Genomic DNA, 12,839 nt, shown 5'->3' with positions numbered 1-12,839 from the left:
TCCTGAGATTTGTATTTATGATATCAAATTACAGAACACTTAATAGTTTTCCAACGAGGACAATTATCTAATTAATTAGCCCATTTCAAATCCAGTGGATGTCATGCCCCTGGCATGAATAGTCATCATTGAAGTTGACAATTCAAGTTATTTCATGAAACTGAGTAATAAGAGATTTAAAACTAGCATGAAGAAATATTTTTTCTATGCAGTCTGTAACCAATACATTCCCACGAGATGAGATGTTGCTTGCTAATTTAGATTACCTCAAAAAAAAACTACTGTAAAGACATTATTAGATAATATGTCTATCAGTGTCTACTATTTTAATGACTTTATGCTTCCTCCAAACATGGGAGGTGGACATGGGGTCTATATTTACTAAGTGTGCGGGAGCAACATGGGAGAGGAGAGTTGCTTTGATCAGTTGTTATGGGCTTTTTTGACTTATCTGAAGGACTACCCTATGAGATGAAATAGCAATAGCACTTAGACTTATACACCACTTTACAGTGCTTTTGCAGTCCTCTCTAAGTAGTTTACAGAGTCAGCATATTGTCCCCAACAATCTGGGTCCTTATTTTACTCACTTCAAAAAGATGGAAAGCTGAGACAACCTTGACCGGGTGAGATTTGAACTGCAGCTAGCAGTCAGCTAAAGTAGCTTACAGTACTGTACTTCAACCACTGCGCCACCTCGGCTCTGGTTAGGTGGCCCTCGGCCTGATCCAGCAAGACTATTCTCAAGAAAGGAAGCAAGAATGAGGTAGCACAAAGACTGATTCTAAGGAAATACATAAAATATTGCCATCATTTAGGTTTAAAAAGTCTCTCACAGCATATTAAAAATGAAAATAAATTATCCAGTGCTAATTAAGTAAATGCCAACTCTAACATAAAAGGCTGTATTTTCATTTGCACGGGCTTAGCACAGGCAATAGCAATTAGCCTTATTTACCACTCCATAGTGCTTTATAACACTCTCTGGGCAGTTCACAATATCAGCATTTTTTGCACATTGTTCCAAACAATCTGGGTCCTCATTCTACCAACCTCAGAAAGATGGAAAGCTGAGTCAATCTTGAGCCCCTTCAGGATTAAACTTCAGGCTCTGGACAGACTTAGCAATACTTCATTATAACTACTGTACCACCAGGGCTCTGCTTAATCGAAACAATAAATTGTAATTTGTATGATTTAAAATATTACCTTAAATATTGTGATATAAACTAGAATTCATTTGATATTATTTTATTTGTAGCCAATTACTCTTTCCTGTCATTGCTAATATGCCAGTCTTAAAAATGAAATTTATGAATAACTCAGTATCAAGAAGGAAACCAGTCCAACAGAGAAGCTAATAAATACAAAAGGCTTGCTAATAATATAAACATATGCACACAACACAGACAAAATTCTGTTCATAAGTTCAAGTAGAAAGAAGTTCAATATAAACAATAACTAGAACCATTAATGAAAGAACTAAGCTTGTCTTAATTTGAGATCTTGTGATTTGAGATCTTAAGGCATGTTTCTTTGTAAAGTCATTAGTACCTTCCAGTACATTTCTTAAAGAAGTTAGTAGCATTTAAAAAGAAAACTATAGATTTAAACGAGGATCAAGAACCTCCCATGAATCAAGAATTCATGGACTATTTTAATGACCTACAGATAGTCCTTGACTTGCGACTGGTTGCTTAGCAATTGTTCAAAGTTCCAGCGAACAACCCCCCTCCCAAGAGATACTAACAATCTCGTTTCAAAATTCTCATGGATACCCCCATCTCCATTGGTCATATGATCACATTTTGGATGCTAAAAAGCCAGCTCACATTTACAGACATCTGAAGCATCTTTCAGTCATGTGACTACGATTTACTATGGTTTTGCTGGAAATCAGCATTTACTTCTGGTTTTTGGTAAAAATACCCCATAGCAAACAATGGCTTCACTTTTCTTTTCATCACTGTTTCCTGATTTTTATATTCAAGTGTAAAAAAATAAAGTAAAAAAAAGAGTTTATTGCTTGTCTGAGTTTGAATTTTCTTACATAATTTCACTCAGCGTGTAGCAATTACCAATTAATAATAAATGTTGGGATGAAACAGAATACAAACCATGATGATTAGTAACCAATTTAGGAAATCTACAAAATTATTTATCTCAATAATAGACCCTCCTTAATGTAGTGCATTTAATCAGCTTTAATGTTAATGTATTAGGTCACTGCTTTGCTGATAGACCTTTAATCTAGAATTACTAAAAGAGATCTATGAAGAATTGTACTGCCATTTATTCCAGAGAGGTTTTAAAACAAAATTACTTTGCTTTTTAATATTGCTCCCTGCTCAGTTAGCAGAAAGGAATTTTGAAGACATTTTTTACTTATTTATGCTTTTACTTCACTTTCTTTTAATTTCAGAAATCTATTGTGGTAACTGTTCAGTAGCAAGCGATAAGCAGTTAGCTTAGTAGGTGATAAAATAAATGAAACATATTTTCAATAAGGTTGAACAGTTGTGCTCAATACCATCAAAAAATTATTCTTCCTGTTGGAAAAACAAACTTAATGATGCTTAAAGAAACATCATCATGGCAAAAGGCATATTTTAATGCAATCTCACATTCTGCTGCTTTCTTCGTTGCCGTTGATCATAACTATATTAAGTCATTACAGCTTGTTTCTGGCAGAAATGTGCATTGCTTCTGATTCAAAGGAAAAAAAATACATTTCAGAACTCATGGGGACACACATATAGCACCTATACATCTTTTCCAGGAGGCAGAATGCAAAAGAAGCTTTGTGTTCTTTGGAAAACGCAAAGTTGTTTACAGTTGTGCCTCCATGCACTCTAGGCACACGGTTGTGCCTCCAGGCACTTCACAGCATCAAACAGTCCCAGACCTAAACAAGGGATAGAAGAAATTTGGTTCACTTAAACTGAACCAATAAATGTTCCTGGCATATGAACTGGTCACAATTTTCATTGATTTCCTCTGCCGCATTGGACTGGACTACCTTCCAATTAGAAACTGATGACAGTTTGAAGCAGTTGATACACTGCAACCACTTGCCATATAAAGATTTTGGAGAGCTCCAGGAAACTGACTGGGGGGAAAAACATAGCCTTTGCAACTCTATTGTCAAAACCTACACAAAGTAAAGAACACCTCTTTCTTAGGCAATGACAACCAGTCGTTTAAGCAGAAACTGAATAGATTATTGAAAGTGGCTGACAGCAGTAGTAACATGGGATTCATTAAAGATAGATTGATGTATAATAGTGATGGTGAACCTTTTCGGCACTAAGTGCCCAAACTGGAAAGTGTGCATGTGCCGGAGCGCTGGAAACTTGAAGACCAGCTGGCTGGCATGCACACCTGGTTTTCAGGTTTCCGGCGTGCAAGCACGTGCCGGAAACCAGAAGAGCAGCTGGCAACAGCGTATGTGCCCACAGAAACGGCTCTGTGTGCCACCTCTGGCACGCATGACGTAGGTTTGCCATCATGGATGTATAACTTGATCTATAATTGTTATAGTAGAAATCAGTGAACACAGTATTGATATCATATTGTTATCAAAGAAATAAACTTTAAGAACATTTAAGTTATCAATTACTCTGAAAATATATCTTTGAAGTGAAATTAAGAAACATAATCAATAGCATGTAAGGTTTATAGGGAAAGTTGATACAACAACAACAATGGAATTGTAACCACAAAATAAAGGCCATTTGCATTGATGTAAACTCTTTTAAGGCAGTCCACACAAGGAAATCAAAATCATGACTATTAACACTACCTTTATTATAAGGATCTTACAATTCTAAAAGCCCTCCCCTCCTGCCTTTACATCGCAGAGGACTAGGGAAGGTTAATCTTCAGATTACATTTCTAGCTTGGACAGAGATTTCATTTATCAGACCCTGATTGCAGCTCTTCCTCCTATTTCTCAAGGTTATGCTCACAGGCCAAGACAAGAAAAGATCAACAGACAACAGGTGATATTCACATGAAACAAGAAAATGCTCAGTATTCTGTGAAACGCAATGTTTTAAACTTCTCAGAGGAGTGGACAATTTCTGGCTTTTTTGCTAGGCCATTTTTAAAGCTTAAATATTCTTTGAATTAAAATGTTTGTCCACTTTTTGTTTCTACTCAAGCAATAACACATTGTAACCATGAATTAAAAAGCTACTTAAAATAATTCAGTGTTATCTAAAAGAATATAACAAAGCATAACATTTTTACTGAAAAATGCTAAAAGAAATCTAGGCAAGTGTCAGGAAAATAAAATACTTTGTGCCTATAGAATGTGAACATGTAACAAAGATTTTAAAATCTTGCATGACCTTCTCACTAAGTATGAGAATTGTAATCCTTTGAATATACATATGTATATGATCTGGACTTTTAATATCAGAATGCGTGTTGGATGAATATGAGATATTAACATTTTATATTAATGTTTGTGGGTGAACCAACAACAGAGAAATTTAAGAAGAAACTGGACAACCATTTGTCCAGAATGATACAGATACAGAATGATGCAGGTGGTTGGCTAGAAGACCTCCAAGGATTCTTCCAACTTTGTTATTCTGTTAAATTCTGAAGTATATTAAAAAAAAACCTGGTGTGTGATAATATTAACATAAAGTTCAACTGGTTGGGAACCAAACAGAATTTAAGATTTTTTTTTAAAAAAAGAAATCTATGAAATAGCATCAGTACATTTTTCTTAGTTTATTGGCCATATTAATTAAAGCATGCTTCAGCAGTCATTATTGCCGCTATAAATTAGGGTGGCTCATAATTCTAAGTTTAATAATAAGCAACTCTTAGCTCTGAGTTTGGTATAATTCAAATGCTCCCCGACATTACTAGATCATCTCCAGTATCCAGTTCTTGATTCTCTGTAATGTGGGTTCTCTGGGTGAATGTAAGAGGGGCTGAGAGGGGGAGTTTTATTGCTTAAAAATAATGGGATAAAATTTTCCTACTTTGCATTACTGAATCAGCTGTTCTGATTTTTCAGCTTAGAAGCAAATATTAGAGATACAAGAAATGTAATATTGGCAAATATCCTGTTTTCTCCTCAAGAATGACACTAACTTTGAGCTGGTACAAATTTGTTTTCTCTCCTGGCAAACCCTCTCTGGTAGCAAATATTGGTAGCTCAGAGTTGCTATCCTATCTATATCAATGGATTTTGTCAAATTCAGAAAACTCAAACAACGCAGTCTGTATCTTGTCATCAGAACAAAGCTAGCAAATGATATTGTACCCATTTAGGGTTGGATAAGGAGAAGATTTGGTGGATTCATTGGTTTCTCTGCCCTTGCACTTTGTGTCACCAGCCACTAATTATTCTTCTTAAGGGACTTAAAGTTGAAGCCGATAAAGAATATTCACACTGTTCTGTTTGTGCACAAGCATTTTGCAAGTACTGTTGAAAATAAACTCTCAAATAAAAAATCCTTTGGGCACAAGTTTATGCCTTCTTTGGGCTTAACACTACTCCAGAGGAGTACTAAATCTATTTTCAATAGTAGCCTAAAACAACCTGCATAAAGTGTTACAAAGATTGGTACCATGCAGCTACCATCACCATCACCACTGGTGGGTCAAATGTTGTACAAATTAATCCAGGTCCCCCAGATGAAGATCAACTGAGAGATCTGATGGGAACTTGAGACGACCTTGGTTTGGGAGAAAAACCTCACATGGTGGAGGGTACGGGGCCTGGTCACACCAGATTAAAGTAGTCAATAAGTGTCAGAGTGATCCCTGACTGCACCACTAACTGAATGGTCAATGAAGTATATAAGATTGGCAAAAGGTGCCAAGATGCAGAGGGAAATACAACTTTTACAATGTGCAACTAAGGACTAGGGATCAGATGAACTCATCATCACAGATTTATTTCAGCTATCGTTTGACACAAGTTCAATGTGTGGATGCAGAACCATCCAAACTTTTTCAGAAATCAAATTAATTAACTGTGACCTGTTTTTTCAAGGCTGAAGAATATACACTGCTACAGAAATTAGAGTAACTACCAACCAGGCAAAGAGAGATGTCCACAGCCTCAGAAACATTAATGAAAAGCTCATAGTCCTTAAAGTCAGAGCTGCCTAGGGCAGCATGAGTTTTTCCCCTAAAATAATACAGGGCTGCCAATTTAAGGCCAGTAGGGTTTAATTTAAGTGTTGGGCAGGGGAGTGGGGAGTGGTAGGACAGGAGTCACAGAGTGGCCTTATAGGTGAAAGGGGGGAGACATGTAAATTTAATAAATAAATAAAACAAATTTATTTATTTTTTATTTATTTTATTAATATTTGTAGGCCGCCCTTTTCCCTGAGGGGACTCAGGGCGGCTCACATAAAATCAAGGGAGGGGGAAGACAAACATTAACAGAGAAACATATAATAAAATATTCAACAACATACAATTCGTCATTCGGGAGGGGCGGCTAACCTTGTCCCCAGGCCTGACGGGCTAGCCAGTTCTTAAGGGCTATGCGGAAGGCCTGGACGGTGGAGAGGGTACGAATCTCCACGGGGAGTTCGTTCCAAAGGGTCGGGGCTACTACTGAGAAGGCCCTCCTCCTTGTAGTTGCCAGCCGACACTGGCTGGCCGATGGAATACGGAGGAGGCCTAATCTATGGGATCTTATTGGTCGCAGGGAGGTAATTGGCAGAAGGCGGTCTCTCAAGTATCCAGATCCACTGCCATGAAGGGCTTTATGGGTGACTAATAGCACCTTGAAGCGCATCCGGAGATCGACAGGTAGCCAGCGCAGCTCGCGGAGGATAGGTGTTATGTGGGTGAACCGAGGTGCACCCACAATCACTCGCGCGGCCGCGTTCTGTACTAGCTGAAGTCGCCGGATGCTCTTCAAGGGCAGCCCCATGTAGAGCACATTGCAGTATTCCAGCCTAGAGGTCACAAGGGCCCGGGTGACTGTTGTGAGAGCCTCCCGATTCAGGTAGGGCCGCAACTGGCGCACCAGGCGAACCTGGGCGAATGCCCCCCTGGTCACAGCCGTCAAGTGGTGGTCAAACGACAGCTGTGGGTCCAGGAGGACTCCCAAGTTGCGAACCCTCTCTGAGGGGTATAGAGTTTGACCCCCCAGCCTGATTGATGGAATATTGATCGAATCTTTGGGAGGGAAGCACAACAGCCACTCGGTCTTTTCTGGGTTGAGTACAAGCTTGTTAACCCTCATCCAGTCCATAACGGCTTCGAGGCCTCGGTTCATCACGTCAGCCGCTTCATTGAGTTGGCACGGGGCGGACAGATACAGTTGAGTATCGTCCGCATATTGATGGTATCTGATCCCATGCCTGCGGATGATCTCTCCCAGCGGTTTCATGTAGATGTTGAATAGTAGGGGGGATAAGACCGAGCCCTGAGGCACCCCATATGTTAGGGGCCTAGGGGACGATCTCTGCCCCCCCACTAACACCGACTGCGACCTGTCCGAGAGGTAGGAAGAGAACCACCGCAACACGGTGCCTCCCACTCCCACCTCCCGCAGTCGTCGCAGAAGGATACCATGGTCGATGGTATCGAAAGCCGCTGAGAGGTCTAGGAGGACCAGGATGGAGGAATGTCCTCCATCTCTGGCTCTCCAGAGATCATCGGTCAATGCGACCAAAGCGGTTTCAGTGCTGTAACCGGGTCTGAAGCCTGACTGGAAGGGGTCAAGATAGTTTGCTTCCTCCAAGGACCATTGGAGCTGGAAGGCCACCACCTTCTCAACAACCTTCCCAAGGAAGGGAAGGTTGGAGACTGGGCGATAGTTATTAAGAACAGCTGGATCCAGAGATGGTTTCTTTAGGAGGGGTCTCACCACCGCCGCTTTCAGTGAGGCGGGGAAGTTCCCCTCCCGGAGAGAGGCGGTAACAACCGCCTGGATCCAGCCTCGTGTCACCTCACTGCTGTTAGTAACCAGCCATGAGGGACACGGATCCAGTACACAGGTGGAGGCACTTACAGCCCTCATGGCCTTGTCCACATCCCCGGGGGTAACATCCTGAAACTCAACCCAGAGATGTTCTACCTGATCCTCCTGTGACAAATAAAGACACTTTGGAACGCTTAAAAGGGAGGGGGGGAGAAAAAGCTTTCTGACAGCTTTTTATTTACGTTGCTATTATTATGTTTTTACTAGCAAGAAGTTCACACTTTCTTTTTAGGGTGGGACTTGGGGGCTTGTCAAAACAAACTGGCCTATCAGAAAAGCCAGAAATTATCCGCTCTCTAAAGAAGGGGCTAATAATAACATTTCAACAGAATCTCCCGACCAAAGGAACAGGGAGGGGACAAGGCTGCCCACTCCACTCTGCTCTGAAGGACGGCTAAGCAACTTTTCCACGCGCGCACACGCACACCAGACCAGCAAAGCGACTGCAGCGCCATGTAAACACTCCTGCGACGCAAACCGGCCCAACTAAGCGGCGTTGCTCGGGTTTATTTAGGCGACCCTAACGCGAGCCTTCCCCGCCCCTCCCCTGCAAATGCGCTCCGGTGTTACAAAGGCAACCAACTTTGTGCTTTTTTTGTTTTTTACTTCCCGCCCTCCGGCTAAGAGCGATACAAAGCAAGAAGGGGGCGGGAAGAAGAGGCGGCCCCGCGTCAAAGGCTCCATCCCGCTGTCCTAAGGCTTCCCTTCCCCCAGCATCTCCCCCTAGCTCGCCCCTCAAGCCCATGCCTCTTCCCCGCTGGAGCAGGCAGCTGTCCTCGCCCGCCTCTGCTCCCTTCATCCAGCTCCCACTCACCCGCCGAGCCCAGGAACAGCCATAGCAGCCACATTGCCGCCAGCGCAACAGCCGCTCTGCAAACTTTGGGGGGCTCTCCCGAGTGCCTCCGCCTCTCGGCCCGAGCCCGCCCAGGCCCAGGCTGCTGTGGTGGTGGAGGAGGAGGAGGAGAAGGAGGAGGGTCAGGGGGAGGCTCCCTTCCAGCCAGCCGGACCCTCACGCCCAGCCTGCCGCCTGCCTTCTCGTTCGCTCCCTCGCGTACACCCTCCCGAGTGCTTCTTGCCAAACCAAATGGCCACTGCGCCGCCCTCGCGACGTCCCGGAGCCCAGGCTGCTCCTGCCTTGCCCGAGGGTAGGAGTCGTTGCGACGGCTCACGCCTCCTCCTCGGAGCCCCTTCGCTCCGAGTGGAAAGTAGGTCCAGTGGAGCGCAGCCGGTAAAGCTGCACCAGCCTCTTAAATGCTTCAAATCCCCATTAAAACATCCCAGACAGATTGGCGAACAGTTGGCTCCGCCGTCAAACTAATCTTACTTTTCTAACGTTCAAAGGGCTCTGCCTTCCTGTGACTTCATGGTGTATGTGGGCATCTGCCTTAAATCTTTTTAGCCAGCTATTTTAATTATTTTGTCTTTGTTGAGAGATTTCTAGCTGTTCTGGTATAGTTTTTTTGTTTTGTTTTCTGAGCCATTTAGTATCTTTTGGATTGTTGAGAGATGCTGTAAAATAAAATAAAATAATAAAAATCCTGGCTATTCGAGCAGACCTGAGGAGTCACCAGCAAATTTGCAGGAGTTGCCACTTGATCTCGCTTTGTGATGGCTTCTTGGAAGAAGCCTAAGAAGAAGAAAGGTGAAACTAGATAGGAGTAAATCTATTCTAACTCATTTCTAGGAGACCTCAGACACAGAAAGAGATTCTTTTTCCTGCACTTTTTATTCTTTCTTCCCATCCTGTTCTCTTTCTCTAGGTTTAGCTTGTTTTAATTTTTATTAAGAATTTTAATTATAAGTAATTTTTTTTAAAAATCAAAAAATATTTTAGTCCAGGTCTGGACATTGCGTTTTAGGAAGGGCCATGATATCCAGAGAACAACCATGATGATAACAGGTCTGGAAAGGGAAAAATCTTATTTTTAGCTGTTGGTGTTGCCTTGGGTCTCAAGGAAGAGCAAGCTGGAAATATTTTTTTAGGTGTTCTTGCCAAAGGCATCCATACAAAGCTTTTTCCAAACCTGGCTTACATACATATGAGCCACATTATCACTTGGTGGCACAGTGGGACCCCTTTCAGATTTTTGTTTTTAGGTGCCTTCAAATCAGTTTTTGACTCCAGGGAACCACCTGAAAAAATCCCTGTAATTTTGGAAGTAGTTTGCCATTCCTATGGATCACATTTATGCCTAAAGTGGGACTTCATCATCTCTTAATATCTACCCTGGTGCATTAATCAGCACACTAAATTGGCTCTTTCAGAATGCAGTCTGAGAATTTAATTTAGTGGTGTAGTGTCGTATAAATAAATGTATCGTGTTAGAAGGTCCTGACACAGCAAAGTTTGGAAAGCTCAGTTGTTCATATTTATTAAAACACAGTAGGATTTACTTTGAGTAAATACACAGAGAATTAATTCATTTCAAGCAGAAGAGTATGAATACAATATTGCGCTTTTCCACTATTCATCTGATCTCATCTGCCAAAAGCGTATTTGCTATCTGTTGATCTCTCATTTATTTTCCTGGTATCTCTTGCTGACAGCCAAGATTATTTTTTTCAGTGCAATTAATCTGAAATTTCTTGGTGGATTTTCAGTCTTTCTAAGCAGTCAACGTTCTCTAGCTCCATTGGTGAGATATATGATACATATTGACAAGCACAACTTCCACTGGAATATGTCACACTGCACGTTCAATTATAACCGTATTTAAACTGATATTTAAAATATCAGAAATCAAAGAATTCATTTAAAATCTAGCGATTTGAGCAATGAATTTGCTTGCAAAGAAGCAGTACTTGTGCACATTTTTCTTTAATAAATGTTAAAATAGGTGTTTACATATATACTTGATAATTTGGAAAATTTGTAAATTATGCCAGTGTAAATTTATTCCTATTTTTTGTATCACATATGTACTATATATAATATCGGGAGACTGGAGGTAGTCCTAAACATACAACAGTTCATTTAGTGACTGTTCAAAGTTACAATGGCATTGACAAAAGTGACTTATGACCATTTTTCACACTTGCAATCATTGCAGCATTCCTATGATCAAGTGTTCAAAATTGGCAACTACTCATATTTATGACAGTTCAGGTGTTCTGAAGTCATGAAACCTTCTGTGACCTTTTGATGAGCAGAGTCAGTGCGGAAGCCAGATTCACTAATGAGATTCACTCATATTACTGACTTAACAACTGCAGTGATTCACTTAACATCTGTGTCAAGAAAGGTCATAAAATGGGACAAAACTCATTTAACAACTGTATTGCTTAGCAACAGAAATTTGGGCTCAATTGTGATCATGTCAAGGACTACCTGTATTGATTTTCAGAGGTGTTACAATTAAAATATGAAGTGTTACTGCCCATGATAGTTTGTTTTTCTAGCATTGGTCAACAAGATTTACTTTTTCTGTCCCAGATCGAAGCGATACACCACAAACAATAATGGCACTTCTATACAGAGTTATTTCCTGAGGGAATCAGAAATACATTCAGTACTTGCATGAAACTACAAAATAACTTTATTCCAAGAATGTAGTTGTTTCCATAATAGCCTAAAGCTGCCAACTGATTTTTAAAACTGTTATCTACTAATCTGCAAAAAGAATTTAATAATAATAATAATTCTGGGTGCAAGTTGAACTCTTGTAATTCATTTTTAATATAGTCAACCATGAAACTTGTGTTCTAGAGATTTATTGGTGAGGATTTCATATAATTTTAAAGGATGAATATTTTTTATATTATTTTAATGTGTTTTTTTCTAAATAGCTTGAGTGAAGCTTTAATCATCAATCATTACATTTCAAGTGTATGCAATTAATGGCAGCTAATTGCTGTTCACTGCAGAATTTAGCACCAAAAATATATTCTGATAATTAAGAGGGTTGCTTGAAATAAGTTTAGTTGGAAAATTTTGTGAACAAAAAGATGGTGTCCAATGTGATAAGTGGATATTTACAAGTTTTGCTTGTTTTTAAATGCCTTTCTTAGTTCTAAAAAGTTTAACAACTAATGCCATTTAGATATACTATTTCTATGTACAATGTGATTAAAAGTAAAATGCAGTGAAAGAGGGAATTTTTACACATATCTGAGCCTATTTTTCCCATGAAATCTCCTACTGGTAGCATTTGTGCTTCTATCAAGATCCTTTTGCCACAGGCTTACATGCTGTTGGTCAGCAGAATGAATTAGTAGGATTAATACAGTAGTACAAAAAGGACTGATATGGAGACAGCTTGGCTGTGGTATTGCTTGGAAACAGATGCTTCCCCGTTGATAGGAATTTCCACGTCATCACACACTACACCTCCTCACTTTGCCACCCAGGCTAAAATGAGAGAGGGGGGGGGGGGAGAGAGAGAAAGAAAAGCTTTTAGACTTCCTTGCACAGTGATTCAGTCGGGTAAGCATGCTGCCAATTGGGGGCTAATGGTTGCACTAGTTAGCTAGAGGGAGCTCAGCCCCAGCAACTGATTGGATAGCTGCTGATCATCCTGAATCATTTTGATGGTTTTGAGAGAAGGGTAAAACTGGTTGCTGGCATGAAAGAGCTCAAATGCTTCATCTTGCAGTGTAGCAAGTCTACTCATCTTGTATATTCATTCCATTGTTCTAAAATTGCACTTGTTTATAGAATTAATATTTTGTGTGTTGATTCGAATTATACATCGGCCATCTGCCTCTCAGTTTTATCTTTCTGCCACTGGAATAGCGCATGCAATTAAGTCACAATATCTAGTTTCAATATCTATAATATGACTCAGAACTACACATATTTTCTGGCTTGAACACTTAAGTACCCTGGGCTAATTGTGCACTTTTAAATGAAACTCCTTTATCAATACTGTAA

General features: G+C 40.5%; 1 protein-coding gene across 2 annotated transcripts in view; it reads right to left on the bottom strand.

Annotated features, from left to right (window-relative positions):
• The window catches only part of LDLRAD3 (low density lipoprotein receptor class A domain containing 3), a 154,958-nt gene extending 145,923 nt beyond the window's left edge, over positions 1 to 9,035 (bottom strand). The window contains exon 1 of one of the 2 annotated variants that reach the window (XM_032233995.1): positions 8,784 to 9,035. In XM_032233995.1, the coding sequence (XP_032089886.1) occupies positions 8,784 to 8,817 (34 nt within the window). In that variant the 5' untranslated portion in view covers positions 8,818 to 9,035. The remainder of the gene's footprint in view (positions 1 to 8,783) is intronic. The other variant, XM_032233988.1, reaches the window with a different exon arrangement.
• Between the last annotated feature and the right edge of the window lie 3,804 nt (positions 9,036 to 12,839).

The sequence above is a fragment of the Thamnophis elegans genome, chromosome 1 (assembly GCF_009769535.1).
Source record: "Thamnophis elegans isolate rThaEle1 chromosome 1, rThaEle1.pri, whole genome shotgun sequence".
Lineage (NCBI taxonomy): Eukaryota > Metazoa > Chordata > Lepidosauria > Squamata > Colubridae > Thamnophis > Thamnophis elegans.
This window is presented reverse-complemented; position numbering and strand designations above follow the sequence as displayed.